The following is a 27,508-nucleotide window of genomic DNA, read 5'->3' as shown; positions in this document are numbered from 1 at the left end:
AGTGAAGTAAGTCAGAAAGAGAAAAACAAATATCGTATATTAACGCATATATGTGGAACCTAGAAAAATGGTACAGATGAACTGGTTTGCAGGGCAGAAATTGGGACACAGATGTAGAGAACAAACGTACGGACACCAAGGCGGGTAACGTGGCAGGGGGTGGTGGTGGTGTGATGAATTGGGAGATTGGCATTGACGTACATACACAAATATGTATAAAATGGATAACTAATGAGAACCTGCTGTATAAAAAAATAAATAAAATTAAATTTAAAAAATATATATTAAAAAAATAATAATAAGTAAATAAATAAAACTCCAGCAGGGAGGCACTCACAGGGTGGCTCCAATGCTTTTGTGAGTTTACCTCCAGAAGCCATACCTGGCTCTCACAGTGAAGACTTGGGGGGAAACATCTCCTCGTTATTCTGGCAAGGGAAGGAGCCATTATGATACAGGACCAGAACACCTTGTTCTTCTTAACAAGACCTGCCCCCAGCAGAAACTATTTCAGCAGAGCCCAACAGACTGGGATATTACCAGAGCCTCACTAACCTAGGAAAAGAGAAAGACTGAACTCTATGCACCCCTAGCCTTATGGTCTCACCTAAGGACCATTGTAAAGGTCACAGCCCAGGGGCCCTGGCTCACTAAAAATCTGAGACCAAATCACAGGACTGTAGAATGTTCCCCTCCCCCACACCTTACCAACACATCACAAAGCACCTAGATACCTCAGTTCCTTTTATCCTGTACATGATGTCTCATTTTCAACAAAAAATTACAAGGCATACTGAAAGACAAAAAGTACAGTTTGAAGAGATAGAGCAAACATTAGAACCAGTCTCAGTTATGGCAAGCATATTGGAATGATCAAACCAGGAATTTAAAAGAACTATAATAAATATGCTAGGGCTCCAGCAGAAAAAGTAGACAACACACAAGAACATCGGAGACAGTCAAGAGGATCTTGGGACAGGAGGCTCCGGACGTGCAGGTTCAACGGCCATGGCTCACGGGCCCAGCTGCTCTGCGGCATGTGGGATCCTCCTGGATCGGGACACGAACCAGGTGGACTCTCAACCACTGTGTCACCAGGGAAGCCCCTGGAGGTGACGTTTTAGATACAACTCCACAGACACAACCCACAAACGAAATTTTGATAAGTTGAACTTCATTAGAATTAAAAACTTCTGATCTTTGAAAGACACTGTCAATAAAATGAGAAGACAAGCCACAGATTTGGAGAAAAAACTGCAAAGGACATATCAGATAAAGTGCTATTATCCAAAATATGCAAAGAACCCTTAAAACTTAACAATAAGAAAGTGTAAAACTCAACTATAAAAATGGATACAAGATCCAAATAGACCCCTCATCAAAGTTTTATAGATGGCAAATAAGCATATGTTTGCTCATACGTTCAACATATGTCATTAAGGACTTACAAATTAAAATAAAAATGAGATACCACTACACACATTTTACAATGATCAAAATCCAAAACACTGATGCCAAATGGTGGTTCCAGTATGGAGCAACAAGAACTCTCATTCATTGTTGGTGGGAATGCAAAATGGTACAGCCACTTGGGAAGATAGTTTGGCAGGTTTCTTACAAAGCCAAACACACCCTTACCATACGATGTAGCAGTTGTGCTCCTTGGTATTTACCCAAATGATTGAAAACTTATGTCCACACAAAAACCTGCATATGAATGTTTACAGCAGCTTTATTTGTAATTGCCAAAACTTGGAAGCAATCAAGATGTCCTTCAATAAGTGAATGAATAGACAAATTGTGGTACATCCTTACAATGGATTATTCAGCAACAAAAAGAAATGAGCTATCAAGCCACAAAAAGACATGGAAGAACCTTAAATGCATATTGCTAAGTGAAAGAAGCCAACTTGAAAAGGCTAAATACTGTATGATTCCAACCATATGACATTCTGGAAAAGGCAAAAAAGAATCAGTAAAAAGATCAGTTGTTGCCAGGGGTTAGGGGAGAGGGAGGGATGGCTAAGTGAAGCACAGGTAATTTTTAGGACAGTGAAACTATTTTGTATGATACAGTAATAGTGGATATATGTCATTATACATTCTTCAAAACCCACAAAATGTACAACAAAGAGTGAACCATAATGTAAACTACGGGCTTTGGGTAATAATCATGTGTCAGTGTAGATTTGTCAGTTGTAACAAATATAGCACACTGATGCGGGGATGTTGATGGTGGGGGAAGGTGTATGTATTTTGGGGTTGGGGGGAGAGGTATTTAGGAACTCTGTATTTTCCACTCAATTTTGCTGTGCTCTGAAAAATGTCTATTAAGTTTTTAAAATCTATGCTGTTAAATTATAGCTCAGGTTTAGATTGTAACGGAAAGTTCTCCTTCTGCAAAATGAGTAAAGAGTAAGTTGGGAATCACGGTGTGGAAGGCACAACTTTGCTGGCACCAATCACACTGCCTAGCACATAGTAGGAGGTCCATAATTACTTTTCTGCCTCTACCTCACTCCTGAAATCTGTAAGCCCTCAGTTAGCAGCATCCTCTGGGGAAAAGGGAGTGGATGACACCTGCAGGTATATTTTGCACAAAACAGACTGGGAATCCCAGGGCTATGCACAAGACCAGGTATATCTCTTTCTCCAAGAAATTAAATGAGGGCTTCTCTAACGTTAGTGCATATAGGAATCACCTGGAGAGGTTTTTAAAACAGACTGCAGGGCTTCTTCTGCAAAGTTTCTGATTCAGTAAGTCTGGAATGAGACCTGAGAATTTGGATTTTCAACTGGCACCCTGGTGATGCTGATGCTACTGGTCAGAGGATCACATTTAAAAGTTGCAAGAATTTTGATGGTTTTTAAAGATGAAATCTTCTCAGTAGACATTCTGGAACTTATAAAGGAGGAGCTTGGGACCAGCGATGTGGCTGAAAGGGACTAAGGAACTTCTCAGAAGGCTGCATCTGCTTGGCAAGCATGCTGTGTTTACTTAGGATAAAAGCTTATTTGGATGGGTTGGGGTGATGGAGACTATGAGAGAGGGCCTAAGCAAACTAGCAGTCCATGTTTTGTTTTGCTCACAGAGAGTTTTAACAATATTTCGATCCCTTTAAACAGGGCCTGTGCTGTGTAGGTCACCACAGTCCCCATCACTTCCTGTAGTCCTAAACTAATCAGCTTCACTCATTTATATCTACCTGGACCCTGAAGTCGTTTCACCTGCAAGCCCTGTACTAGCCCTGACCTTTCAGGACCCTTATAGCTTTAAAATTATGAGATGTTATCTATAGACTTTCCTATTGTGCCAGAGAGGAAGTTCCTTCTAACACACAAAAAAGAGCTTTGCCACCCAATATTTTCAACTACGTATCTTCACACTGCAATGAGAAATTTTCAGGTAAAAATAGCTTCATAATACCATAACTCCCCACAACAATATAGTTTGTGATGAACACAAGCATCTTCCTTTAAAAGAAAACTTGGTATATAAAACTAGAGATAGAAATTAATACATACATGAATAAATAAGGCAAATTATAATAATTTAGGGATGCCAGATTTAGTTTAAAAATATAGGATGCCCAGTTACATTTGAATTTCAGATAAACAAATTTTTTAGTATAAGTATGTCCTATGCAATATTGGGGATGAATTGGACATGCTTATACTAAAAAAAAAAGCTATTTATTGTTTATCTGAAATTCAATTGTAACTTAGCATTCTGTATTTTATCTGGCAATCTGTATTAGTTTCCTATTGCTGCTGTAACAAATTATTACAAACTCAGTGGCTCAAAGCAACATAAATTTATTATCTTACTTATCTTACAGTTCTAGAGGTCAGAAGTCTAAAATGTGTCCCTAAGGCTATGCTCATTTTGGAGGCTCTAAGGGAGAATCCATTTTCTTGCATCTTCCAGCTTCTAGTGGCTGCCCATGTTCCTTGGTTTGCAGGCCCTCCTCAATCCTCAATGCCAGAAGTATAGCAACTTCTCTCCTCAATGACACCTGCTTCTGTTGTCTCTCCCTTGCCCACATTCCTCTTATAAGCACCCTTGTGATTACATTGGGCCCACCTAGATAATCTCCTCATCTTGAAATGCCCAATTTATCACAACTGCAAAATAACTTTTGCCTTACAAGGCAACATATTTACAGGTTCCTGGAATTAGGACAAGGGCTTCTTTGGGGCAGGGGTGTAGGGGGGGGACTATTCCCATAATAGTTATTTGACTTATGAGTTTAGCCCACAATAATATAGTCTACTTTTATTATTTTATTTTATTATTTCTAATTCTATTTCAGATATGATTTTGTTTGTAGAAACCTAATTGGCACAGAACTTCTGGTTTGTATTTATTGTTTAGACACCAAACCACATAATTTCCTACAGATTCTTATCAATGAGTATGAGTCTTCTTTTTGTAGATGAAAATAGATCAAAGGAATTCAGTCACATGCCTGAGACAGAGCCATATGCATAATTTTCTTTGTGTCCAGGATTACCCACATACTACGACAATCAGTATGCAGCAGAAATCAACATGTGCCCTGCTTCCTTCCCCCTTATTCTGTTGTATTTATGATAAGTTGAAGACTGATAATTTTTTATTCCTCTCAGCATAGTGACTGATAAGAATGAAAGGGGAAGCTCTTTCAACTATTCAGTGGAAACTAGAGCCGAACTTGATAAGCTAAGGGTTTTTATTTATTATATGAATAAAAAAATATGGACGCAAAATATACACTGCATCTGACTTATTAGTGTTCAGTTGTTGTTGTCTTAGTCCATTCAGGCTGCTATAATCCAAATACTGCAGACTGGGTGGCTCATAAACAATAGAAACATAAACAATAGAAATTTATTTTTCAGAGTTCTGAAGGCTGGAAGCCTGAGATCAGGGTGCCAGCGTGGTTGGGTGATGGCTCTCCTTCAAGTCACAGACTTCTTTTAGTATCCTCATGTGGTGGAAGGGGCCAGGGAGCTCTGTGGGATCTCTTTTATAGGGGCACTAATCCCATTCAGGAGGGCTCCACCCTCACCTCCCAAAGGCTCCAACCTTCAACCACCATCAACTTTGGGGGTTAAGATTTCAAAATATGAATCTGGGGAGACACAAACGTTCAGACCACAGCATTTGTCAATGCATAAAATCTTTTCAGATATTGACTATGTGGTTTCCAGATTGAGTCTTAAAAAACAACAACAAATGTCTCTGATAAAATGTTTGAATGCCAAAATTCCTCTAAATAAATAGTTAAATGTGTCAGAACATGAAAAGGAAAACGTAAGTTTTTTTTTTTCTTAACTCTTTCTGATCATAAAAGCTATTCATATGCCTTACAGAAGATTTGGGAAATTTATAAAGAAAAAAACTTCAAAAAGAAAAAAATTTTCCCAGAATCCCACTACCCAGAAATAATCATCTTAACATTTTGCATTATTTCTTTCCAGGACAATTTCTGGAAAACCAATTTCTATATAGACAAATTGCATGGCAGACATATTATATAGTAAATAAAATGTAAGCTTCCATTTGTTTATTTAGTGATCTGCCCATTAATTTCTTTCAACAGATGTGCTGTGAAATAGGTCATTCATCCACTTATTCACAGGGTACTCCACAACATGGCTCTTCATAGACTTTTTTTTTTGGCTGTACCGCAAGGAATGTGGGATCTTAGTTCCCTGACCAGGGATCAAACCCATGTCCCCTGTAGTAGAAGCGTGGGGTCTTGACCACTGGACCGCCAGGGAAGTCCCTCTTCATACACTTCTAATAGAAGTGTATTTAGTCAGTATTCTTTTGGACACACTTACCAAAAGACCAACTCAAATGTACTGGCTCATCAACTGGGAAGTCCAAGAATTTGGTGCAAGCTGTTTCTATGTAAAGGATCTACTTCTCTCTCTCTTATTTCTCAGTTCTGTCTGACTTCATCTTCAAACAGGTTCTCTCCATGTGGTGGCAAGATGGTCCCACATAGTTCTAGACTTTAATGGTCCTTAATGTTTATAATCCTAGAGAAGGAAAGACCTACTCTCTCTCAGAGTTCACATGTCAAAAGTTTCTGATGGAGGAACTTTTTTGGTCCTACCTGGGTCAACAGTCAATGAGAAGACAGGGATGGGGTTCCACAATTAGCAGGGCCTGATCACAGCCATGCCTGCTATTAACATTAACAACAGAATCACATAGGGTCAGGAAAGGGCATGTCCCCAAGAAATAGAAGGGTGCTGGTCAGACAAAGCAACAGATGTCCAATAAAGAGGAGAGAAGATCTATACTCAAATATCTTGTTGAAAACCAGGTTATATTTAGACAGATCATCTAGGTCAATATACTACTCAAACTTATTCTTTTTAAAGAGCAGAATGCACATTATCTGAACCTCTTCTCAAATTTCAAAAAAAAAAAAATCCCCTGTAAGCATGAAACAAATGTCCCTTGCACCCAAGTTTCAAAAGTTTCTTACTAAAAACAAGGCTATGAAGTAAGTATATTTTATGATGGTATGTAGATGTGAGTGGAAATGGGTTATACACCTGTGGATTAACTCCAATAAAAGGCAAATGCTGTAGTGCTAAAATTACAATAATATACTAGTAAAAGTAGGAAGGAATGGTGGAAATTGTATAAAAGTGGAAGGTGAGCGGGACAAGGTAATCAGGCAGCAATCTCAGAACAGCAATCAGACACGGCATATTTGGACAGTTTCATGGGAAGCCTTGCCAAATCAAAAGCAGAAGGAAACTAACAATTTGAATAGCTATTATGTCCAAAACGTGGTGTTAGATGCTTTCCTTCAGACCGTTTAACACAAAGTAATTATTTCCAACCAAAATACACAGAAGCTGAAGCTCAGGATTATTTAATTCACCTACAGTCCATTTGATCTGAAGTTTATCTGAAGCCAAAGTCCATTTTTTTTTCCACCACCAAGCTGTCTCTCAGGAAAGGACAGCCTCTTTCAACAAAGTCCTGTTTCCTTTCTCACGGGAAAGAGAAATTATCAAAAGCCCACTAAAATAACCCAAAGATTTAAATGATAAAATTAACAGCCAGGAGTTCTGTTGCAAAACTATACTATAAACATGAATTGTGTTGTTTAAGAACGTAAACAGCCTCTACCTTGTAATCCCCTTGTCCTTTTGAAAATCAATCGGCTGTCTTGAGCATGTGGTATAGGGTCTGTCCACTTCCCTCCTTCTTCACGATTCCTGTCTCCGGACCACGTCAGGCTCATCCAACCTCAGTCTTGGCTCACGTGGCTCCTTCTGCATGAAAGACTTTTCCTCTCCTGCAGATGATATTCTGGCTGATCCTTCTCATCATGAAGGATTTACTTAAGTCAAATGGCACCTCTACAAAGTGACCTTTTCCTGCAACTAGCCCGATTAAAATAGTCTCCACATTCTCAAATATTGATAGTATTTAGCATGTGAAATTGAAGCGAGATGCGGCCTGCGTGGGAGTTACGTTGCCTATCACTCTGAAGCAAATGAAACAAAATAATATGTGAACACTGAACTAGTGCCTGACTCCAAGCCAGGCATTGTTCTAAGCATTTTACATGTACTAACTCATTTTTATCTCTCATAATAGATTTATCATTGCTATTTTGCAGATGAGTAAAGTGAAGCATATAGGCTACATTGGCCAAGGTCACAGAACAAGTAAAGGGCAGAGTCAGAATTTGAGCCTGGGTAGTTTGAAGTTAGTTCCTGCTTTTAACTACAGAGTGTCCTGCACGTATAACAGTTCCCCTTTCAACTTTTCAATGGCTTGAAAGCGATACACATTCAGTAGAAAACGTACTTCGAATTCTGAATTTTGATCTTTTCCCGGGGCTATGTATATGCAGTACGATACTCTCTCTTCATGCTGTACAGTGGTAGCAACCACAGCTCCCAGTTAGCCACCTGGTGAACAACCGGTACACTTACAACCATTCTGTACCCATACAACTATTCTGCTCTTCACTTTCAGTACAATATTCAGTAAATTACACAAGATGGTCAACCCTTTATAATAAAAATAGGCTTTATGTTAGATGACTTTGCCCAACTGTTGGCTAATGTAAGTGTTCTGAGCAAGTTTAAGGTAGGTTGGGCTAAGCCATGATGTTCCCAGGTTAGGTGCAGTAATGTATTTTCCACTTACATGGCTTTATCTGGACATAACCCTACGGTAAATGGAGGAAGATCTGTACTACTTGATTCTGCCTCTCCCAAAGAGCCGAGTGACTGGCAGCACGAACACACTAAAGTTCCTCTACGCCTATAAAAAATAAGCTTATCGCCTTAAAATAACTGGAGAGACTGTAAGAAATAAACAACAAATTTTGTTTCAGCCAGCGGCAGGTATAACGCCATTACAAATTGCTAATACTATCAATTCTTGTCAATTTTTCAGGTCCTCCGAGGTTTTACCGTCAGCCCGTAAAAATACCCCAGCTCACCATCTCAACTTTCTTCTCTCCCCTCCGCTCCACTAACGCCGGCTCATTCCAGTGTTTCTCCAATGAATCTGCTGAAACTCTGCCTCTACAGCTTTTTAGTGGCCAAATCTCAACTTCCTCATCTGTAAAATAGCAATAATACCTGTCTAGCCCACTCCGCTAGAACTGAGGCTAGAGTGAAGTGTGAGAGGGCTCAACTGATACTAATTTCTATCACTGGTGGTTATTTCGGTGTCCTTTTCTCCGCTACACCTTATAATAAAAGAAACATCTTTCCGTTCATAATTTCGCCTCCTTTTGCTTCTCCAGCCAGCTCCGGCTGGTCCAACTTTGCTTTGAGCCTGCGCACTAGCGGCGGTCTCTCAGCCTTTGCTTTCCCAGTTTCAGCTGACGAGCTTTGATGACGTCAGTCTCCTGCGCCGAGGTACAAGCGGGCGCGCGTGAAGAGGTGCAGGGTGTCTTCTCCCGACGCATTCCAGTACCTGTGCGTCCCCTGACCTGACAGTATGAAGGAGACGCCACTCTCAAACTGCGAGCGCCGTTTTCTACTCCGCGCCATCGAAGAGAAAAAGGTAAACCGGGAATTTGGCGCTGCGTGAGCGCTCGGGTAGCGCGGCGGCCCGCATCCTTCCGGCCTGGGCGCACAGACCTAGCTCTCGCAGGCCCCGGGAGCCCCTAGGGGAGCGGCCAGTGGGTTCCCCCAAGGCCCCAATATTTATTTGGCTCCGGTGGGGTCTTTTCAAGGCTCAGGTCACCCCAGCGACTGTCAGTGCTCGGGCACCTAGTTTCCACTCTCCTACGTGGAGTGGGTAGGATCACACTTACCTCCAAGTGCTTAGCCCAAGGACTGACTAGCACAGAGTAATAAATACTTGTATTAGGAATAAAGGAATGTTGTGTTTACAGCGGCTGGATGGCAGACAAACCTATGATTATAGGAACATCAAGATCTCATTTGGAACAGATTATGGGTGCTGCATTGTGGAACTTGGAAAAACAAGGTAACAAAGTATTCAAATTAGGTACAAGCTCAATAGGGAGAAATTTAAAAGAACTTGATTGACCCAGTTTACACAGCAGATAAGTCTGGACAGTACTTTGTTTAGCTGCCCAAAATAAGTATGTTTTCTTTAATGCAAGACTTTGGTTTTATAGTCACACTTTACATTTTTAATCATTAATATATTTTCTGTCACATAAGTATCACATAGTTCTTTCTGATCTCTGTGAATCATATATACAGCCAGCAGTGATTGCACTGAATTTGTTCCTTGCATTTGTTGTCATTAAGTAGGGCCTACTTTCCTCCTTTTCCTGAGTGACATGAGAATTAGATTTTTAATATTCACTTGGAAGTTGTGAGGATACTGGTCAGATAATGTTGGTGAACCATGCCATAAGAAAACTCTTAGGACGTCTCAAGTTTGCATGCCATCTTGTATCACTAAATATTTGTTTTAGAAAAGAGAAGAAATGGTCATTGACTCTTAAAAATCTGTGGAATACTAAATATTGTAATGAGATTTTTTTTCATCCCTTTGGTTATGCCAATATGTGTTTTATTTCTGTATGTATTCTACTACTATACTTTGTAGGTAACTTCAACCTTTAATGATATATCATACTGAACATGTTATTACTCAACGTAGTGTAAGACTGAAACTTAATCTTTAGATTTCCTTTTTTTTTTAATTGGAAAGGAAATACATTTCATTAACAGATTTTTACTTTATCTTTGCAGAGTTCTTGGACAGGTTTCCTGTGAACTTGTTTCTCCAAAACTCAATAGGGCAACAGAAGGTATTCTTTTTTTTAACCTTGAGCTCTCTCAGATGGCTGCCCCAGCTTTTGAACCTGGCAGGTATTTAAATCTTTTTCTTAAGCTGTTTTAGCCAGAGGAGAGCCTAACAGGGGTGAGCTATTGTTTTACTGCCTGGTGTTATATCTCATGACATTTGCCCATTCCTGTTTTCATAGGCAGTCAGATCTCTTGGTGAAGTTGAATCGCCTCTTGGAAAGATGTCTAAGAAATTCGAAGTGTATAGACACTGAATCTCTCTGTGTTGTTGCTGGTGAAAAGGTGGGGAATATGCCCAAAATTCTTAATCTTTGGATGAGTATTGTTGATTCATGGATCCCTGTATCTATACTTTCATTCTCAGAGCTTCAGTTAATTCAGTTTTATTCTAGTTCACTTCACGTCACATATTCCTGAGTGCTACCCATAGAACTTTGTGTCATCTCTCTTTGGAGGGACAAAAAAATTGGTGAAAATAGCAACTTGGATTTGTATACAAATTTCTTATTCAAAGAACTTGTGGTTTTTCACATACTTTCATTTATTTTCTTATGTTATTTAAGTGAGTTGATAGAAGCAGGTAATGTTTTCCTTTTTTATGGATGAAGAGCTAAAGAACTGATTAAATCCTTCATTTGGATAGGTTTATTGACTTACACAGGGCTGCATAGTGAGTCATTGGTAGTCCGACATTGGAAATATTACTCTCAATATATTGTGCTATTTGATGATATTAGAAGTTTATTCTTGATTAGGGTATTTTAACTATCTTTTTGACTCCAAAGAAGTCACTTGGCCTTTCCACATTCTATACTTGAATATAATACTATTTGCGTTACTTGTAAGGTTATCATAAATATTGTCAAGTAAAACCTAAGAGTTTGAGGTTTTTAAGTTAGGAGACACAATAAAAATATCATTAGGCTTGGAGTTAGGGGAATGTTAGTACTAAATGTAGTGTGGTTCTGTTTATTTACAGTATATATTTTACTGTTGTCAAATGACTCATAGAAAGGTAAGCTATTGGTATTTCAGGTGTTGGTCTGGCTTGACATTTTTCTAAATGTATTTTTATTGATACAGTAGAAGGAGTAACTGCATGTTTTAACAGCAAGAGAAAATTTTGCACACAGTGTTACCTTTCCTTATAAATAACCTCTGGTTGTGACTATTTAGGATTTATTTTTGTTTTGAATTCACATTCAGGTTTGGCAAATACGCGTGGACCTACATTTGTTAAATCATGATGGAAACATTATTGATGCTGCCAGCATTGCTGCAATTGTAGCCTTATGTCACTTCCGAAGGCCTGATGTCTCTGTCCAAGGAGATGAAGTAACACTGGTAAGCTTCCATGATGTGAGCCAGGCTCCTTCTTATGAATGAATGAATATCCTTGCTGTGCAGACAGCTTGTTTCTAATGAAGTCTTGTTGTAAATGGCAATTAAGTATGTTGTAAAATTTGTTCACAAGGCAAAAAATATGGTCACAGTTACCTCTGAAATCTCTTAAATCTCCTGTATTAAAGTTTTGTCAGTGAATGCATACCCTATCCTGGATTTTTAGAATAGAAATAGATGACTTCTTTGGATTGAGCATTAGATAAAGTGGTTGGTTTATGCTTAGGGGGCATGTGTGAAAAATCATAATTCTCAGTATTTTCACAGTGAGATGCTTGTTCTCACTGTGTGGCAAAAACCCATCAGAAACACCTGGAAAGACTGTTAAAACATCTTGCTAGTCTCCATCCTCAGAGTAGAATGGGGATAGGATGTATGAGTTTGTACTTCTGACAGAGTTCCCAGGTGATATGATAGTGCTGGTATAAGGACCACATTTTGAAAACTATGGACCTATACTATTTACATTGTCCTTTCTTTTGTGCAGAGTATGTCAATTTCAATTTATATAAATTACATGCTAGAATAATGAAAGTGCACTGTTGTGATAATTTGATTCCTGAAGTTATAAAAGGAAACATCAGATGCCCAAATTCTCTAAGATGTCATTCATGATGCTGTTTTTAGGAATTAGACTGGAGCAGACTCTTGAAAAACTTAGAGGTGTAGACAAAGTTTTATTAACAATAGAGACATGTTCCTTTAGAGAGGGGAGGTGGTATATGAAAGTAAAAAAGAAAATATAGAGTGATGAGTAGACAAAAAAGACATTGATTTTAAAATACTGTAGAGATATTGCTGGTGGTAAAGTGTTATAGCCACGTTGGAAGAGTTTGGCAGTTTCTTAAAAAGTTAAGTGTAAACTTACACAGCCTAACAATTCTATATCTAAGAATGTACTCAAGGAGAATGAAAGTATACATTCACTCAAAGACTTTCATGTGAATGCATAGCAGCATTATTCATTACAGCCAAAAACTGAAAATTAGCCAAATGTTCATCAACTAGTGAATGGAAAAGCAAAGTGTGGTGTATCCACGCAGTGGAATACTATTCAGCAGTAAAAAGGACCAGACTACCGGTGTGATGTATACTTCAAGGTGGATGAAACATGCTGAGTTGAAAGGAGGCAGATGCAAAAGACTGAAAATTGTTTGATTCCACTTACATGGAATGTCCAGAAAAGGCAGATTTATAGAGATAAAGTATTGATAGATCAGTGGTTGCTTTGGGCTGGGAGTGGGAGTGATAATCAACTGCAAACACGCTTAAGGAAATTTGGGGGAGTAATGAGAATTGTTTTGTTTTGTTTTGTTTTTTTGCGGTACGTGGGCCTCTCACTGTTGTGGCCTCTCCCATTGCGGAGCACAGGCTCCGGACTCGCAGGCTCAGCGGCAATGGCTCACGGGCCCAGCCGCTCCGTGGCATGTGGGATCTTCCCGGACCGGGGCTCGAACCCGTGTCTCCTGCATTGGCAGGAGGACTCTCAACCACTGTGCCACCAGGGAAGCCCAATGAGAATGTTTTAAAAACTGAATTGTGGTGATAGTTACTTCACTATATATTTACTAAAAAGTGAATTATTTACTAACAGTTAGTGAATTTTATGTTATGTAAATTATACCTCAGTAAAGCTTTTTGACAAATACATAAAGTTTTAAGGAAGATGAATGGCAAAGTCAAACAGGTAGTTGCAAAAGAAGTTATTTAGGTACTCACTGAAGATTAAAGGGATTTCAGTTTTTATTTTAATATCTGATGTACAAGATGATTTTTTGTATGTTTATAAGTTAGTGACTGTAATTATTGAAACTTTTATTTTCAAACAGTATACACTTGAAGAACGTGATCCTGTACCATTGAGTATCCACCACATGCCCATTTGTGTCAGTTTTGCCTTCTTCCAGCAAGGGTAAGTCTCATCCTTGTCATGGGCTGAAATTATAAATCCGTAGGCAAATGAACAAACCCCTTGTTTAATATTAGAGCGCCTTATAGTTCTTTTATTTCTTTCTTAAGAGCATTACTTGACAAATGCTCAGAACTAAGAGCTTTCTCAGTAGAAGCGACAAATTCTCCTTTAATGAAGAGACTTCACGTTTTTCTTTTCATGGCATACTTACACGTTTATGAGTTTACCACAGCATGGTAGTGTATCTTTCCTAGAGGTGTACAGATGTTAGGCTCTAATTTTGGAAAGTAGGCTGAGAATGACTGGATTAATGGAAGAGGACTTTGGAATATATTTGAGGAGCATATTATATGGAATAGTTGTAGGATAGGAGCAGGTTACAAGGCGGAATGGTTCACAAATGAGAAAAAAATCTTGTTTTCCTTCAGCTCTCCAGCAGTTTCTTCAAAACTCACTGCTAATTCCTCCTACAACAGAAAACCTGGAATCTTAGGTCCATGTAAGGTGCCTTTAAATGAAAGCTTGAGCCTTAAATCTCTTTAGAAACAAAGAGAGGTATAAATATTTTAGCAATTTTACGACTAAGAACTAGAGAAAAGCTTTCATCTTTCAGTCACTGTAGTATAGAATTTTATTAGAGGGAAATAGACCAGCACTGTCCTGTAGAATTATGACATGAGCCATATATGTACTTTTAGTAGCCACATTAAAAGGGTAAAAAGAAATAGGTAAAATTAATTTTGATATTTTATTTTACTTGATATATCTAAAATATTTTAATATATAATCAATATCTTAAAAATTATTCCTGAGATATTTTGCATTCTTTTATTTCTACTAAGTCTTTGAAATCCAGTATTTTATACTAATAGTACATCTTAGTTTGGACTAGCCACATTTCAAGGGCTCAGTAACCGCATGTGATTAGAGGCTAACATTGGACAGTGTGGAAATAGGCAGTATTTTTTTGTAATGACCCATTAGCATAACCTGGAAGAATTTCAAGCAGAACTTGGAAGAATTTCAAAGTACAGGATATTAGGGAAACTTTAAAATTAACCAAATTAACGTTATAATAATTCTGTTGTCTCTTTTCAGATTAAAGTGACTCAAATTCATAGGCTCAGACCTACACTGTGTTGACCTTACTATAATACTATTTTTAAAAATATCCATTAGCTTAAAATTGACAAGCACTCAGCATCAGATTTGTTCATGTCCATTTAACATTCATTTCAGAACATATTTATTGGTGGATCCCAATGAACGAGAGGAACGTGTAATGGATGGCTTGCTGGTGATTGCCATGAATAAGCATCGAGAGATTTGCACCATCCAATCCAGTGGTGGGATAATGCTGCTGAAAGATCAAGTCAGTGCTTTGATTTGATTAATGTTCCATTAAAAATAGGTCTCTTCTTTTTAGAAGCTTTTTCTTGTTTTTAAACTAAAATCCAACAGATATTTTCAATGATTGATTCTCGGATCTGTTAGAATCTGGTTTCAGTATTGTCTGTTGACTTGTGGCTACAAGGTACCCTCCTTCCTCCCTTGCTTCTCCCATGGATGGCCCTCCAGAGTCTACACCTCTAGATAGAGGAATACTCTTCCTTTCAGTGAGGAAAGAGATTTATATCCTTTCCCCTTCCCCTTCCTTCCCCTTCCCCGTGTTGGGTCTTCATTGCTGCGAGTGGGCTTTTCTCTAGTAGCAGTGAGTGGGGGCTGCTCTTCGTTGCAGTGGCTTCTCTTGTTGCGGAGCACAGGCTCTAGGTGCGTGGGCTTCAGTAGTTGTGGCACATGGGCTCTAGAGCGCAGGCTCAGTAGTTGTGGTGCATGGGCTCAGTTGCTCCGCGGTATGTGGGATCTCCCCGGAACTGGGATCCAACCTGTGTCCCCTGCACTGGCAGGTGGATTCTTAACCCCTGTGCCACCAAGGAAGTCCCTATATCCCTGTTTTTCTTTAAAGTGTCAGAAAGTAGAAATTATGTAAAAAGATAGTTTTACTTTTGGAATTTGGGTACAGTGAGCAGAAGTTTCAAATCCAGCTACATATAAGATTCACATGGGGACTTTTAGAAAACAGATTGCCATGTAGCACATAGTGCAGCTCGTTAGGAGCACAAAGACTACTTAATTGGAATTCCAGCTCTTCCTTACACTAACTGACCTTTGGCAGATGGTTTCATATTTTTGTGCTTCAATCTCTTTATCTGTAAAATAGTAAATAATCTTAATGTCAACACCGTCTGTTAGGAGAATATAGGGATAGGTATGGATATATTGTACTGTATAGCATAAATTAAGTGTGCAGTAAATGTTATTTTCTGTTATCATCATTGTCATTATTACCAGCATCATGACCACTGCCAGATCCCTATTTCCAGCGATTCTGATTCATTAGGTCCCTGAGGCCTGGGAATCTTCGCTTTATAAAAGCTTTCTGGGGGACACCGTGCAGCCCTGTCTTGAACAGAGCTATGGATCACTCACAGAAAGGAAGTTAGTGTATCTGTGGCCTCTTGAGTGGTATCTTCTACATTGTCATAGAAAAGTTTTTGGGTCAGTTCCTTTAACATTTAAAAATAGCTCTCACGGGCTTCCCTGGTGGCACAGTGGTTGAGAGTCCGCCTGCCGATGCAGGGGACACGGGTTCGTGCCCCGGTCCGGGAGGATCCCACATGCCGCGGAGTGGCTGGGCCCGTGAGCCATGGCCGCTGAGCCTGCGCGTCCAGAGCCTGTGCTCTGCAATGGGAGAAGCCACAACAGTGAGAGGCCCGCGTACCGCAAAAAAAATAAAATAAAAATAAATAAATAAAAATAAAAATAGCTCTCACATCTTGCCTTAATTTGTGTTTACACTGTATTATTTTCATATTTTAAAAAAAGGCTTAAATTGCAAAGGTAGAAAAACTAATCTCATGTTTTTAGTTTTGTTAGAGAAAGCTACTTGATTTGTTGTCTTTAAATAACAGAGTTCACTTTTATAAATAGGTTTTGAGATGTAGTAAAATAGCTGGTGTGAAGGTAGCAGAAATTACAGAGCTAATACAGAAAGCTTTGGCGAACGACCAGAAAGTTAGGTAAGTTTGATTTTTTTTAGAACTGAATGGTCTTGTTATAGATTTTTCTGTTGAGGATTTTTCTCGCACAAGCATAACTCTACAGTTTTTACACTCAGTCTTTCCTTATCTGTTCATCTCAGTTGAATATACTAAATGTTTTTTGAAAGTTGATTGAACTATTTATTGTATTCCAGTTTACACATAATCTGTATTAAAAAGCCACATAATATTTTTCATTTAAAAAGTTAACATTTTCTTAGGAAAAAAAGAATCCAGTAGCCCATGTTAACAGAAAGAATACAAACTGGGGTTGATTCCCATCTCTTCTTACTGTGTGACATTAAGCAACAGCTATATCTCAGCACTTCAGTGTCTTATGCTTTAAGTACATAACACATGCTTGACACATGGTTTAATAAATGGTTAATTATAGTAACTTTTTATTAACTCACTTGATAGGCATAATAAATTGGTGGGGTTAAGTTAGTCAAATAGTTTCTCATCCAATATTTCTCATGTATCAAAAGGATAAAATAGTTAACTTTTTTTTCCCTTCCTTCTTCTCTCCCATCTCTCATTCCCCCTTCCCTCCCAACTCCCCAAAAAAACCCACACAGGAAAGAAGGTGGAAAGTTTGGCTTTGCGGAATCTGTAGCAAATCAAAGGATCACAGCATTTAGAATGGAAAAGGCCCCTATTGATACCTCCGATGTAGAGGAGAAAGCAGAAGAAATCATCTCTGAAGCTGAACCTCCTTCGGAAGTGTATCTTTCCTGGGTGTTTTTGGTAAAAACAAGAAGATTCATAACACTTTGGGTATTATTAGGGCTCTGTGAAGTGTGTGCATATGGAAATTTTTTTCTGAAACACTGTACTTTGTTAGAAAAAAACATTTAAGATATGAGACAAGATAGTGATGAGTCATATTAAATTGATGGTGTAATATCTACCTTCTCTTCAGCTATTCTACCAAAACCAGAATTCTTTTATTTTAAGAAGCAATTTACAGCATTTCATTTTCCTTTGGAAAATTGTTCCCTAATCTCACTGGCATGGTCAGACACTATACATTATACACATTGTTCTTATTTTTTTTAATAAATTTATGTACTTATGTATTTATTTTTGGCTGCATTGGGTCTTCGTTGCTGCACGCGGCCTTTCTCTAGCTGTGGCAAGCAGGGGCTACTCTCTGTTGTGGTGCTCGGGCTTCTCATTGCGGTGGCTTCTCTTGATGTGGAGCACGGGCTCTAGGCGCTCGGGCTTCAGTAACTGTGGCTCACGGGCTCTAGAGCGCAGGCTCAGCAGTTGTGGCGCACGGGCTTAGTTGCTCTGCAGCATGCGGGATCTTCCTGGACCAGGGCTCAAACCCATGTCCCCCTGCATTGGCAGGCGGATTCTTAACCACTGCGCCACCAGGGAAGTCCCCACATTGTCCTTGAAGTTCATTCATTCACCAGATTTATTACTGCAACTAAAATGTTCAGAGCAAGTGTGTCTCTCAATATTTCTCACCCATTGTGTCCATAAAATCTTAACCTGAGTTATACACTATTTCTTCTTCACTGTCCAGCCATCCATAGTATAGCTATTAGTAAATTTTTTTCCTAATAATTTGAGGCACACTTCAATCAATCTTAAAGGAAGAAAACTTTCATTCTAATCATTTTCAGCACTGCATCAAATAGCAGTATTTCTGTTACTCAGTTTTCTTAACTTGCTAAGTGTTTCGAAACCTGTGCTGTGGACTCCTGGAACCGCCCAAATTGGAGAGGGAATAGAAAACTCCTGGGGTGATCTTGAAGACTCTGAGAAGGAAGACGAAGATGAAGGTGGCAGTGATGAAGCTATTATTCTTGATAGTATAAAAATGGACACGGGAGAAGTCTCTAATATTGGAAGCCAAGGTATGTGATACTTTATGGCTATATGTAATATATATATATATATATATACACATACATATATATCCCTATTTTAGGAATCTTATTTTTATATTAGCAGTTGGGGCTAAATATTTTGTAATTTAAATTTCAACTAAACTGTTGAGGCTAACTGCAAGAATATGCTTATCTTTGAGGAACAGTGGTATTCTTTGGTATGTGAAGGGAGTGGCATTTTTTATTTTTAAGTTTTTTTTTTTCTGTTTTTGTATCTTATCCAGGCCAGTTTTAAGGGAATGAGTTTCTTAAAATCTCATTCCTGTGTGCTGTTTTTTCTTTGTATAGTTTCTAGACTCAAACATAAAAAGGCAGTATCAGAACGTATATTAGAGTAGTGCCATCCATAGAACTTTCTGCAGTGTTAGAAATGTTCAGTCTCTACACTGTCCAGCATAGTAGCCACTAGCCACATGTAGCTACTGAGCAGTGAAATGTGGCTTGTGTGAAGAATTCTAAATTTTAACAAACAAGGAGGGATCTAGGAAGTAGGTTGGTGGAGAACTAAAGGATGCAGCTATTAAATCTGGCTGAGAAAATAGTGAAGGTGATACTGCCTGCCTTCAAGGAAGATCATTGCCTGTAAATATTACTGAGGACCTGCTGGGGTTTTTTGTAAGGCAAAAAAAAAAAAAAATCCCCATTAATTGGGACCCTTATTCAGCTTCCCCAGTGGTTACTTCTATTTAGTATTATTCTTCCAGACCTCGTTCCATGTATTTACTATATATTTACACCAACATAAGCTGCTTAAACACAGGGACTATTTATTGATAGATGTTAACTTTTTTTTTTAACTCCATATGCTTTTATATATTTGTGAAATTTTTCTAATAGGGAGAAAGTAATTGAAAACTCTATTTAAATATAAAGAATTAATGTAGTAAGTTTCATGGGGAAAATGGACAAAAGAACAGAAACAGACGTTTCTGTTCTTTTGCCCATTTTTTGTTTCTGTTCCTATTCCTATTTGTATTTGCATTCCCAAATACAAACGGCCAGAAACACATTGGCAAGGGTGTATAGGAAAATGGGTTAATACACTATTCTTGGAGTGTAAATTGAAACGTTTCTGGAGGGATCTGGCAAAAATGTCTTTCGGAAGGTATATGCCTTTTGACCCAGTAATTTGTTTCTAGGTATTTTTCCTTTTAGTGTTGTTTATAATAGGGAGAAATTTAAAATCTAGATCTTCAAAATTAACAAATTCAAGGAGTAGCACAAGGAATTCAGTTGGCATATTGACTTGTTTCCTAATTGGTTCTATAAGATGCTCTATGTGTGTGTGTATAGTGTGTGTGTGTGTGAGTGTGTGTGTGTATATATATATACACACACACACTCACACACACACACACACATGTTTGTAGAATTATCCCCCTCATTTTAATTCTTTTAAAGAAGCACACATAAGGTTTTTCAGAGCTCCAAGGAATAACCTCAGGGAAGGGAAGAACCAAATAGTAGATCTGTAAGCCTCCACCCAAAATGCTGCTTGGGTTCTCTATCTGAAACTTACATTCCTTTCTTAACATTTTCTTAAAAGATGCCCCTATAGTGCTCTCAGACAGTGAAGAAGAAGAAATGATCATTTTAGAACCAGATAAGAATCCGAAGAAAATAAGGTAACAAATTTCTGGTTTATTTCAAATGTATACATATACTCAAGACTTTTTAGAAGCTTGCTCTCTGGGTTTCTTCAACCTGAGATTTATAGAATTAGGTCTGTAAAACTGCTTGGATGCCTTTCAAGGTTACAGTATTCTTCTGTCATAGGTGGCAAAAGTAAGCTCCTAGTACTAATACTGTTAAAACTTGTTAATTTACTTTGTTCACAGAACACAGACCATCAGTGCAACACAAGTAAAAGCACCAAGTAAAAAGCCAGTGAAAAAGAGAAAAAAGAAGAGAGCTGCTAATTAAAGTTCACATAGTTGTATATTTGTGTATATAACTATTAAAAAGGTATTTATTCAGTGCTAACAACCTTGGGTATTATTCACAAACCCATTACAGAATCTAGTTCTTTATACAGTTTTTACATTATGCTTTAAAATAAACGTCTGGAGGACTCTTTAAAACAGGTTTTAAATAACTGTCACTTTGGTAGGTCAAGTGTAGTAAAAGTCGATGAATGAAAAGCATTTTCATAGTGTGTACAAAGACCTGAAAGAGTCTTCTTAGATTATGCCCAAGTCAGACAGTTGGCCCAGTTCCTTAGGGAGGTGAATGTCATCACCTGTGTGTTGGAAGGAGAAGCCTTCCCTGTCCCCATGCTTTAATAAACCAAATTAATTTTTCTAAGTGAAATCCTGAAGTCAAATTTTTGCCTCAAATTAAATTTGACTTACAAACCAAATTTTCCAAATCAATTTATTTCTTATTATCCTGACAGCTGGCATCATTAATACTTTAACAAAAACCACTTAAAATTAGCCAAATATCTAAGATAGTTACATGTACAAAAGATATACAAATTAAAACCTTTAAAAAGTAATAGATACCATAATTTGTACTTGACCATAATTTCCGTATTCAGAAATGATTGTAAAATTAAAACCTAAGATAAAATCTGTACACCATATACTTTGAGTGATTTACATCCTAGAAAACAAAGGCAGTTTTTCACCGTTACACATTTAGTGTCTCGGGTGGGTTGAGGAGAGAAACACCATGATACCTGTAAGCAGGGAAAAAAAAAATCCATTTTTAGTAAACATTCATTGGGTGAAACAGATTATGGAATGAAACATATACTAGGAACTCACAAATGCTATTTCTGTCTACTTGAATTAATGGTTATAAAACCGTAGTCTGGTCCCCAACACTTGCATGCATGCCCACCGTTCCTCTCCCCTCTTCTCCCTCAAATACAAGACAGAAGCTCAAAACACATGGCTGCTAAGAGAACAGTTGCTTAAGGAGGCTGTGCCTGATTTGTGAATCCCTTAAATAAAGTTAAAATGTCAAGGATCTCTGAACCGTACGATAGCCTGGAAAAGGAAGCTTCTTTGGTATCTACTGCTGTTAATTCTTACTTTGAGTTTTTGTACTTTTCTCTTATTGACTGTTGTGCATGCCGCGGAGCTCTGAGGTAGGTCTGGTGAAGGTCCATGAGACAAGGCTTTAGAGTTTCCAGCGTATATCCAGTCTTTTGTACTAATGATTCAGGCTGCAGGAGGGAGGACGGAACCACTGAGTTTTGTTTTTAGTAACAGACACTGAATACAAGTTAGTAGTTGGCATTAGTTGGCTTGAGTTTTGTCCTAACACCTCCAACTAACATCTTCCAGTTTTCTCAAGCTCTTTTTGCTAACTTCGATCAATTTTTACTATTTTCCTTGCCAACAGCAAGTCTTATGGCCTGAATTCTTTAAGCACACCTTTCAAATCCAAGCATTAATAGTAACCAAGCTTTCTACCTAACAGATGCTATTAAACAGGTAAGACAAAATGCTTTCAACAGTGTACGTGGTTGAATAGCTCTTCCAGTTCAGTACATCTAGACAACTGTCAGTTGTATAGGACAGTTATTTAACCTATCTGGCACAAGCATTTACAGCACAAGGTGGATGTGTGAGGACGTCGTCATACATACCCAGCTTTGTCCCGTGACAGTGTAGAGTGCTAAATGAAAGGCTGCTGCGGCGGTAACTGATGGCAAATACTTTAGATATGGGTCAGCATCTATCAAACTTAATTCTCCCAAAAACTGGAATGAAAAAGTAAATATACTTTATGATCATAAGAGCTCTGGAATTCAAAACTCAAATCCTTACCTTCTGACTGAATATTTTGCTATCTTTAAGACTGGCTCTGTAGCAACCATTGCCACATCTTTAAATATATTCACTATCATATTTTGCTTCATTCTCATCCTGTATTTTTCCTCCTTTAATAGCTTTAAAAACAACTCTTCTGGCTACCATTTACCAAGACTTCCTCCTCATACCACTATTCCTAGTGCTTTCTCCATTTATGTTTTCTTTTGCCAATGGTAGGCTTTCTTTCATGCTGCAGCACTAACCTGTCCCCAGAATACTAAATCCCTTGTCCAAGGCTGTATAATGAAACTAGAGCTTGCCCCTAATTGTGACCTTAGAATCTTCATTCAGCAAATGAAAAGAACTTACCATTGCTAAACTTTCAACTTTGCAGTTTGCAGACTGCTGGTGCAGAAAGTACTGGGTAAGAAACTGATTTATTGTTGGTGCAGCTAAGTCAAAAGCAAGGACTTTCAAAACTAGGTGCTCCATTCTCAGAACTTGTTTCTTGGTGTAAGTGTCATCTGTAATGTATACAAACTCTGCTACTTCTGGGGGGTATATTTCTTCAAACTTTCTACAATGAAAGAAGTTTTAAGTAATCAGTCCTTTTATAAGAAAAGCAAGCTTGTTTGTCCCAACTTGAAATCCCTTAAGCAGAATGAATGGAACGAATCCAAAACCAGTTGCCTGTTTGCACTGATACTTGACCATTTCTAGCCAAGACTAGGTAAATGCTAATTAAAAGCCCCAAATATTTCTCCCACTTCAGTCAAAGGAAGTAAGTGAGAGGCCGACTTCCCAAGATGGGAACAATGCCAGAGTTCACCAAGTAACTGAAAATGTAGGAAATTTCCTTAGAAAAATAAATAATTTACATTTTAGTTTTCATGTCTTAATGGAGAAAAGATAAGATTTTGCTTATATACCAGAAAGTACTTTAAAGTAGAAGGAACCACTCTGTAACCTAGTTCTGGTGTATTAAAATGTCGCCAATCTGTAGGTTCATTCAAGGTGCCCTGAAATCCAGATCTAGGAAAATTAATGTCCTAAATTTAAAAAGTTTCATCCACTCCACCATCCCTAAAGTAGTCGCTGACTCCCTGCCTTGTATAGTATGTTAAAATGTCATACTTTAAAAGATCACAATTTCTTCCCTACACAGAAAGATACTACTAATCACTTTTAACCCAACGAACCAAGTTGTACTTACGAGGCTAACAGCATAGCAGCAGTGCCCACAAGCTGAAGTTTTCCTCTCAACACAGACATCGATGAAAGAAACCTATCAATGTAGTTCACAGCCAAATGCAGGGTCTCATTCTGTAGTTTATATTCTTCTCCTACTTCAACTAACCAGTCCACGAGGATAGCCCTCATACTGTTAGTAATGTCTGGCTGTTTCTTCATGTAACCCACTTTAGGCTTACATTTAACCTGTTGAGAAGGTTACTTAGTATAGTGTTAAAACTGCAGTTAGATCATTCTACCATTAACAGATGCTGCCTATATGCTAGAAACTTAAGTATAGCATTAGAGTAATTCACTGGCAGTTAAAAAACTTAAAAACATTATCCTCTTAATTTCCTTTCACCACAGTGAACAAATAGTGTAAAAAGTAGATTCAGAGAGCCTTTACCTCCATTTCCCTAAGGTATGTGTGAATGTCCTCATGGTAGTCTGGTACTTCATTAACACTCACTGGCTTTTCATCTTCCAGTACAATTGACATATCCATAGTATGTGGTGACTCTGGGAGAATTCAAAAGTACAGTGAAGTTCACTTTTCATTTTCGACTTAATTTAAGAGCTAAAAGTGATTGCCCTTGTAAGGAGTCCCAAACTACCAATGTGTTTATTTCATCCAACTAAAAAGAGCTTGTTATGACAAAGTACATAGAAGATTTAACTCTGATTTTAGTACCTATGTCCACTTAGTTTTGGAATGATTTTAATTAACAAGAAAAAGTACTGACAAACCATTAACAGGAAAATGAGTTAGAGGAGCAGGTATTGAAGTATCTTCATCTCCCATGACAGGAGTACACTGGTTTTGCTAGGACAAAGTTAAAATCCAAGTTTGGAGATATCTAGGATTTGTCAAAAGAGAGTTTGCAGACCCCTAAGTCTAACATTCAAACCACAATCCAGGCAATAACTAGGAGTAGGGCTAACAAGTGTGCTAAAGAGAAACTCAGATTTCTTATGGGCAGTTCAAACACATTAACACTAATATCAATGGGTGATTCTTTTTTGGTAAATTTAAATTATCTTTGAAGGCAAAAAATATCCATTATTCTTTTTACTTCAAGGTTTGAGTTTAAAATTCGTTGCAGATTTTAAATAAAAATACACCAATTATTTTATTTCCATAGGACTTCGCTGCTATACCTCTCATCTACAGAACTAAAGCTGAGATTGAATTTAGTGAGCTGTCCAGTGACTCGATAGCCTGATGGTAAAGAAGCAGCACAAACTGTAGTCAGAGTTGTCTACAGCAGCTACTCTGACTCACAGGAGGACAATGTCCCTCTCTGGTATCAGACAATCACTCAGACTGATTTTACAGAAACAAAGTTTTAAAGGTGGAAGAGATGTTGGCTATCTCAGTATTTAAAGCTGCATTCTCAAATAGCGCTCTATTTGAGAATGGTATGTACAAAGTGAGTCTTAACACAACTGAAATATATTCTCCCAATCAAGCAAACATTTCCAGGGTCAGATTAAAATAAGTCTGAGATCTAATGAAATTGATGTGATTAGCAGTGTACCAGAAGGAGCACAGGATTAGGATCCTTTTGTAGGTCACTGGGTCTTGGCTTAGCTGTGAGGCCTGAGATAAGTCACACCCTTTCTAAACTTGTTACATTAAACCTAACTCATAATGTAGTTAAGGATCAGGTAAGATAATGTTTTGAAAAGCAAAATTTCATTAATCCAGTCTATTCAATAATTATGATTACATTGATTTGATGTAATCAAATGATGTAATGATGTAATCAAATGATGATGTAATCAAATGATATGATTACATTGATTTGATACAAATTTTCTTTAAAACTTACCAAAACTACCATCCATTGGGTAATCAAGAGGTGCCAGTGGTTTTCTCGGTCCTGGTAAAGTAACAGCTGAATTAAAAGCCAAAACATCTTCACTTTCTGGTTTTTTAGATTCAGCTGGCCTCTTTTGAGTCTCTTCTTCTGCTTCATCCACATGAATGGTAAATGCAGGCTGTTGACTGTTTGCTTTCCAGGTAGGAACAGTGACATGCTCATCATTTATAGGAAGATCCTTAAGAGGTGCAACCTAAAAAATAAATAACTGGCTTTGAGCCTATTAAGTGGCATTTTGTTCTGCTTTCATCCCCTTATACTGCATTTACTCCCAATTACTCTATCAGGAAAATTAAACTTTAGGGGGGAAAATCCAGACAAGGAAATTTGAGTAGTCAGTCGGAGAAAGAAGGGATGTTCCAATTTGTCACAGGCATTCCTGCAAGGGTTTTAGAGTCAGATTAAGTGGAATTGGGCAAAACTAATCAAGGCCACGAGATGGGTGGAGTGGCAGGGCGAAAAATGCCAAATTTAGGAGAGATGGCAAAAAAGTGGTTTACCTCTTTCGCCCCAGGGTGGAGCAACAGAGCAAATTCGGTAAGATGGCGGAATTGACCAAAAGCAAAGTATTTTTTATACCCTTTCCTAAAGCAGAGGTAATCTCTTAACCATATGGGGAGGATGAAGGAAGTCCGAGCAGTGCCTGGGGCTTAAAAGCAGAGAGAAAGGCGTGGAGGCGGGCAAAGGCCATACTCATGTTGTACGGCTTGGTTTGACTTCGTTATCTATAGAAAAATACTCCCAATGGAGGAGAGCGGACAGGCAGCACAAACGCAGAGTGCTGGCAGGGAGAGTAATGGGAGAAACTAATGGGAGTAATGTGGCATCCTACACTCCAGAAAACCAGGGATCAAGGGACTCCAGATCCTGGCTTCCCGCGAAAAGGCCAGGGGATGCTTTCTCGCCACTATCCTCTGCCGGCTAAACTCCTGCAAAACTCCCGCTCGGCCCACCCTCCTGCAGATACGGCTCACTGCTTTACCCGTCGCGTCTTAGGCCTCTGCTGCGGCGCTGGTCCCCGCGAGTTCCCGGCCTTCAGTACCGCCAGCCCAGCGCGGGTCCGGGACTGCTGGGTGGGCGCCGCCTTCTCGGGGTTGATGTTCTCCTGGTCCTCCTGGAGCGCCGTCTGCTGCAATGTTAACAGCGCCGAGCCTGCCTCGCGGGCCGCAGGCCCGGGCGCGGAGCTGCCCAACATCACTGCTCCCGGGGGCGCGGCGGGATCAGCCTGCGGCGCCAAGCAGCGTGCACTGCGTCCCGCCGATCAGCCTAGGTACACTCCAGCTGTACCCGCCCGCCGCAGCTCGGGCCAGCCTACCCACCCGCTGGCCCGCTCGGGATCGTGTAGGACCGAGGAGGTTGCGAAAGGCGGAGGCAGGCACTGCCGGACGTGGAGGGCCAAAGACGCCCCCGAAATGAAGCGAGCAGCCCGCCGGAGCGGCGGCTGTTCATGCAGTTCAAGTATCCCGCGACTATTGAAATGGACCAATGAAAAGAGCCGAGGCCCGTGACGTCACTCGGGGCGACGCGGTCGCAGGCGAGTGAAGGCGGTGCGAAGGCAACCGAGCAGGGGCGGAGCGGGGCGAAGAGACGTCGAACGGCGGCAGGAGGAAGTACGCGCGCCCGGCGGGGAGGCGGGGCCTAAGTCTACTGTGACTTTAAATAGGGCCGCTAGGCGGTCCCTGTCTCGGGGCAAGGGCTGTCTCTAGGATAAACTGAATTAAACTTTAGCAATTAGTAGCGGGCCGCCCCGGCCTTCTGCCCTAGGACCTCCAGTTAGCTTGACTGACTAGTTTCTCAAGGTATAAAATCTGATCCGGCCACATACTGGCCTGGTGGTCTTGTTCAAGTTATTCAGTGTCTCCAATTCTCAATTTTCCTATCTGTTAATTGGGAATGATATCTACGCGTTATACAGTTGTCGTTAGTATTAAATAACGTGCATAAATCATTTAACACGCTGCTTATGTAACTGATATAATATTGAAAGACTATAATGTCATCTTACCATTTAGGTGTTTCTTCACAGTCTTATGCTTTTTATTTT

At 39.1% G+C, this 27,508-nt stretch overlaps 2 protein-coding genes across 2 annotated transcripts; one reads left to right on the top strand and one right to left on the bottom strand.

The window, feature by feature from the left end:
- Positions 1 to 8,929: 8,929 nt before the first annotated feature.
- EXOSC9 (exosome component 9) lies at positions 8,930 to 20,776 on the top strand. Its single transcript, XM_082838221.1, has 12 exons — positions 8,930 to 9,043; positions 9,378 to 9,472; positions 10,213 to 10,332; positions 10,449 to 10,551; positions 11,476 to 11,613; positions 13,500 to 13,582; positions 14,822 to 14,954; positions 16,574 to 16,662; positions 17,262 to 17,408; positions 18,370 to 18,551; positions 20,131 to 20,209; positions 20,423 to 20,776. Exons 1-12 carry the CDS (start codon positions 8,978 to 8,980, stop codon positions 20,505 to 20,507), a joined length of 1,320 nt encoding a protein of 439 aa, XP_082694347.1. The 5' UTR covers positions 8,930 to 8,977; the 3' UTR covers positions 20,508 to 20,776.
- Positions 20,777 to 20,839: 63 nt separating this feature from the next.
- On the bottom strand, positions 20,840 to 26,659 carry CCNA2 (cyclin A2; the record flags this gene model as incomplete). Its single annotated transcript, XM_082838220.1, has 8 exons — positions 20,840 to 21,264; positions 21,623 to 21,756; positions 22,183 to 22,296; positions 22,718 to 22,925; positions 23,562 to 23,785; positions 23,988 to 24,100; positions 25,414 to 25,657; positions 26,447 to 26,659. The coding sequence occupies 8 exons, from the start codon at positions 26,657 to 26,659 to the stop codon at positions 21,216 to 21,218; spliced, it is 1,299 nt and encodes a 432-aa protein (XP_082694346.1). The 3' UTR covers positions 20,840 to 21,215.
- Between the last annotated feature and the right edge of the window lie 849 nt (positions 26,660 to 27,508).

The sequence above is a fragment of the Leucopleurus acutus genome, assembly GCF_964270905.1.
Source record: "Leucopleurus acutus genome assembly, chromosome: 4".
NCBI lineage: Eukaryota > Metazoa > Chordata > Mammalia > Artiodactyla > Delphinidae > Leucopleurus > Leucopleurus acutus.
Note: the sequence above shows the minus strand (reverse complement) of the source record. Positions and strands in the feature narration are given on the sequence as shown.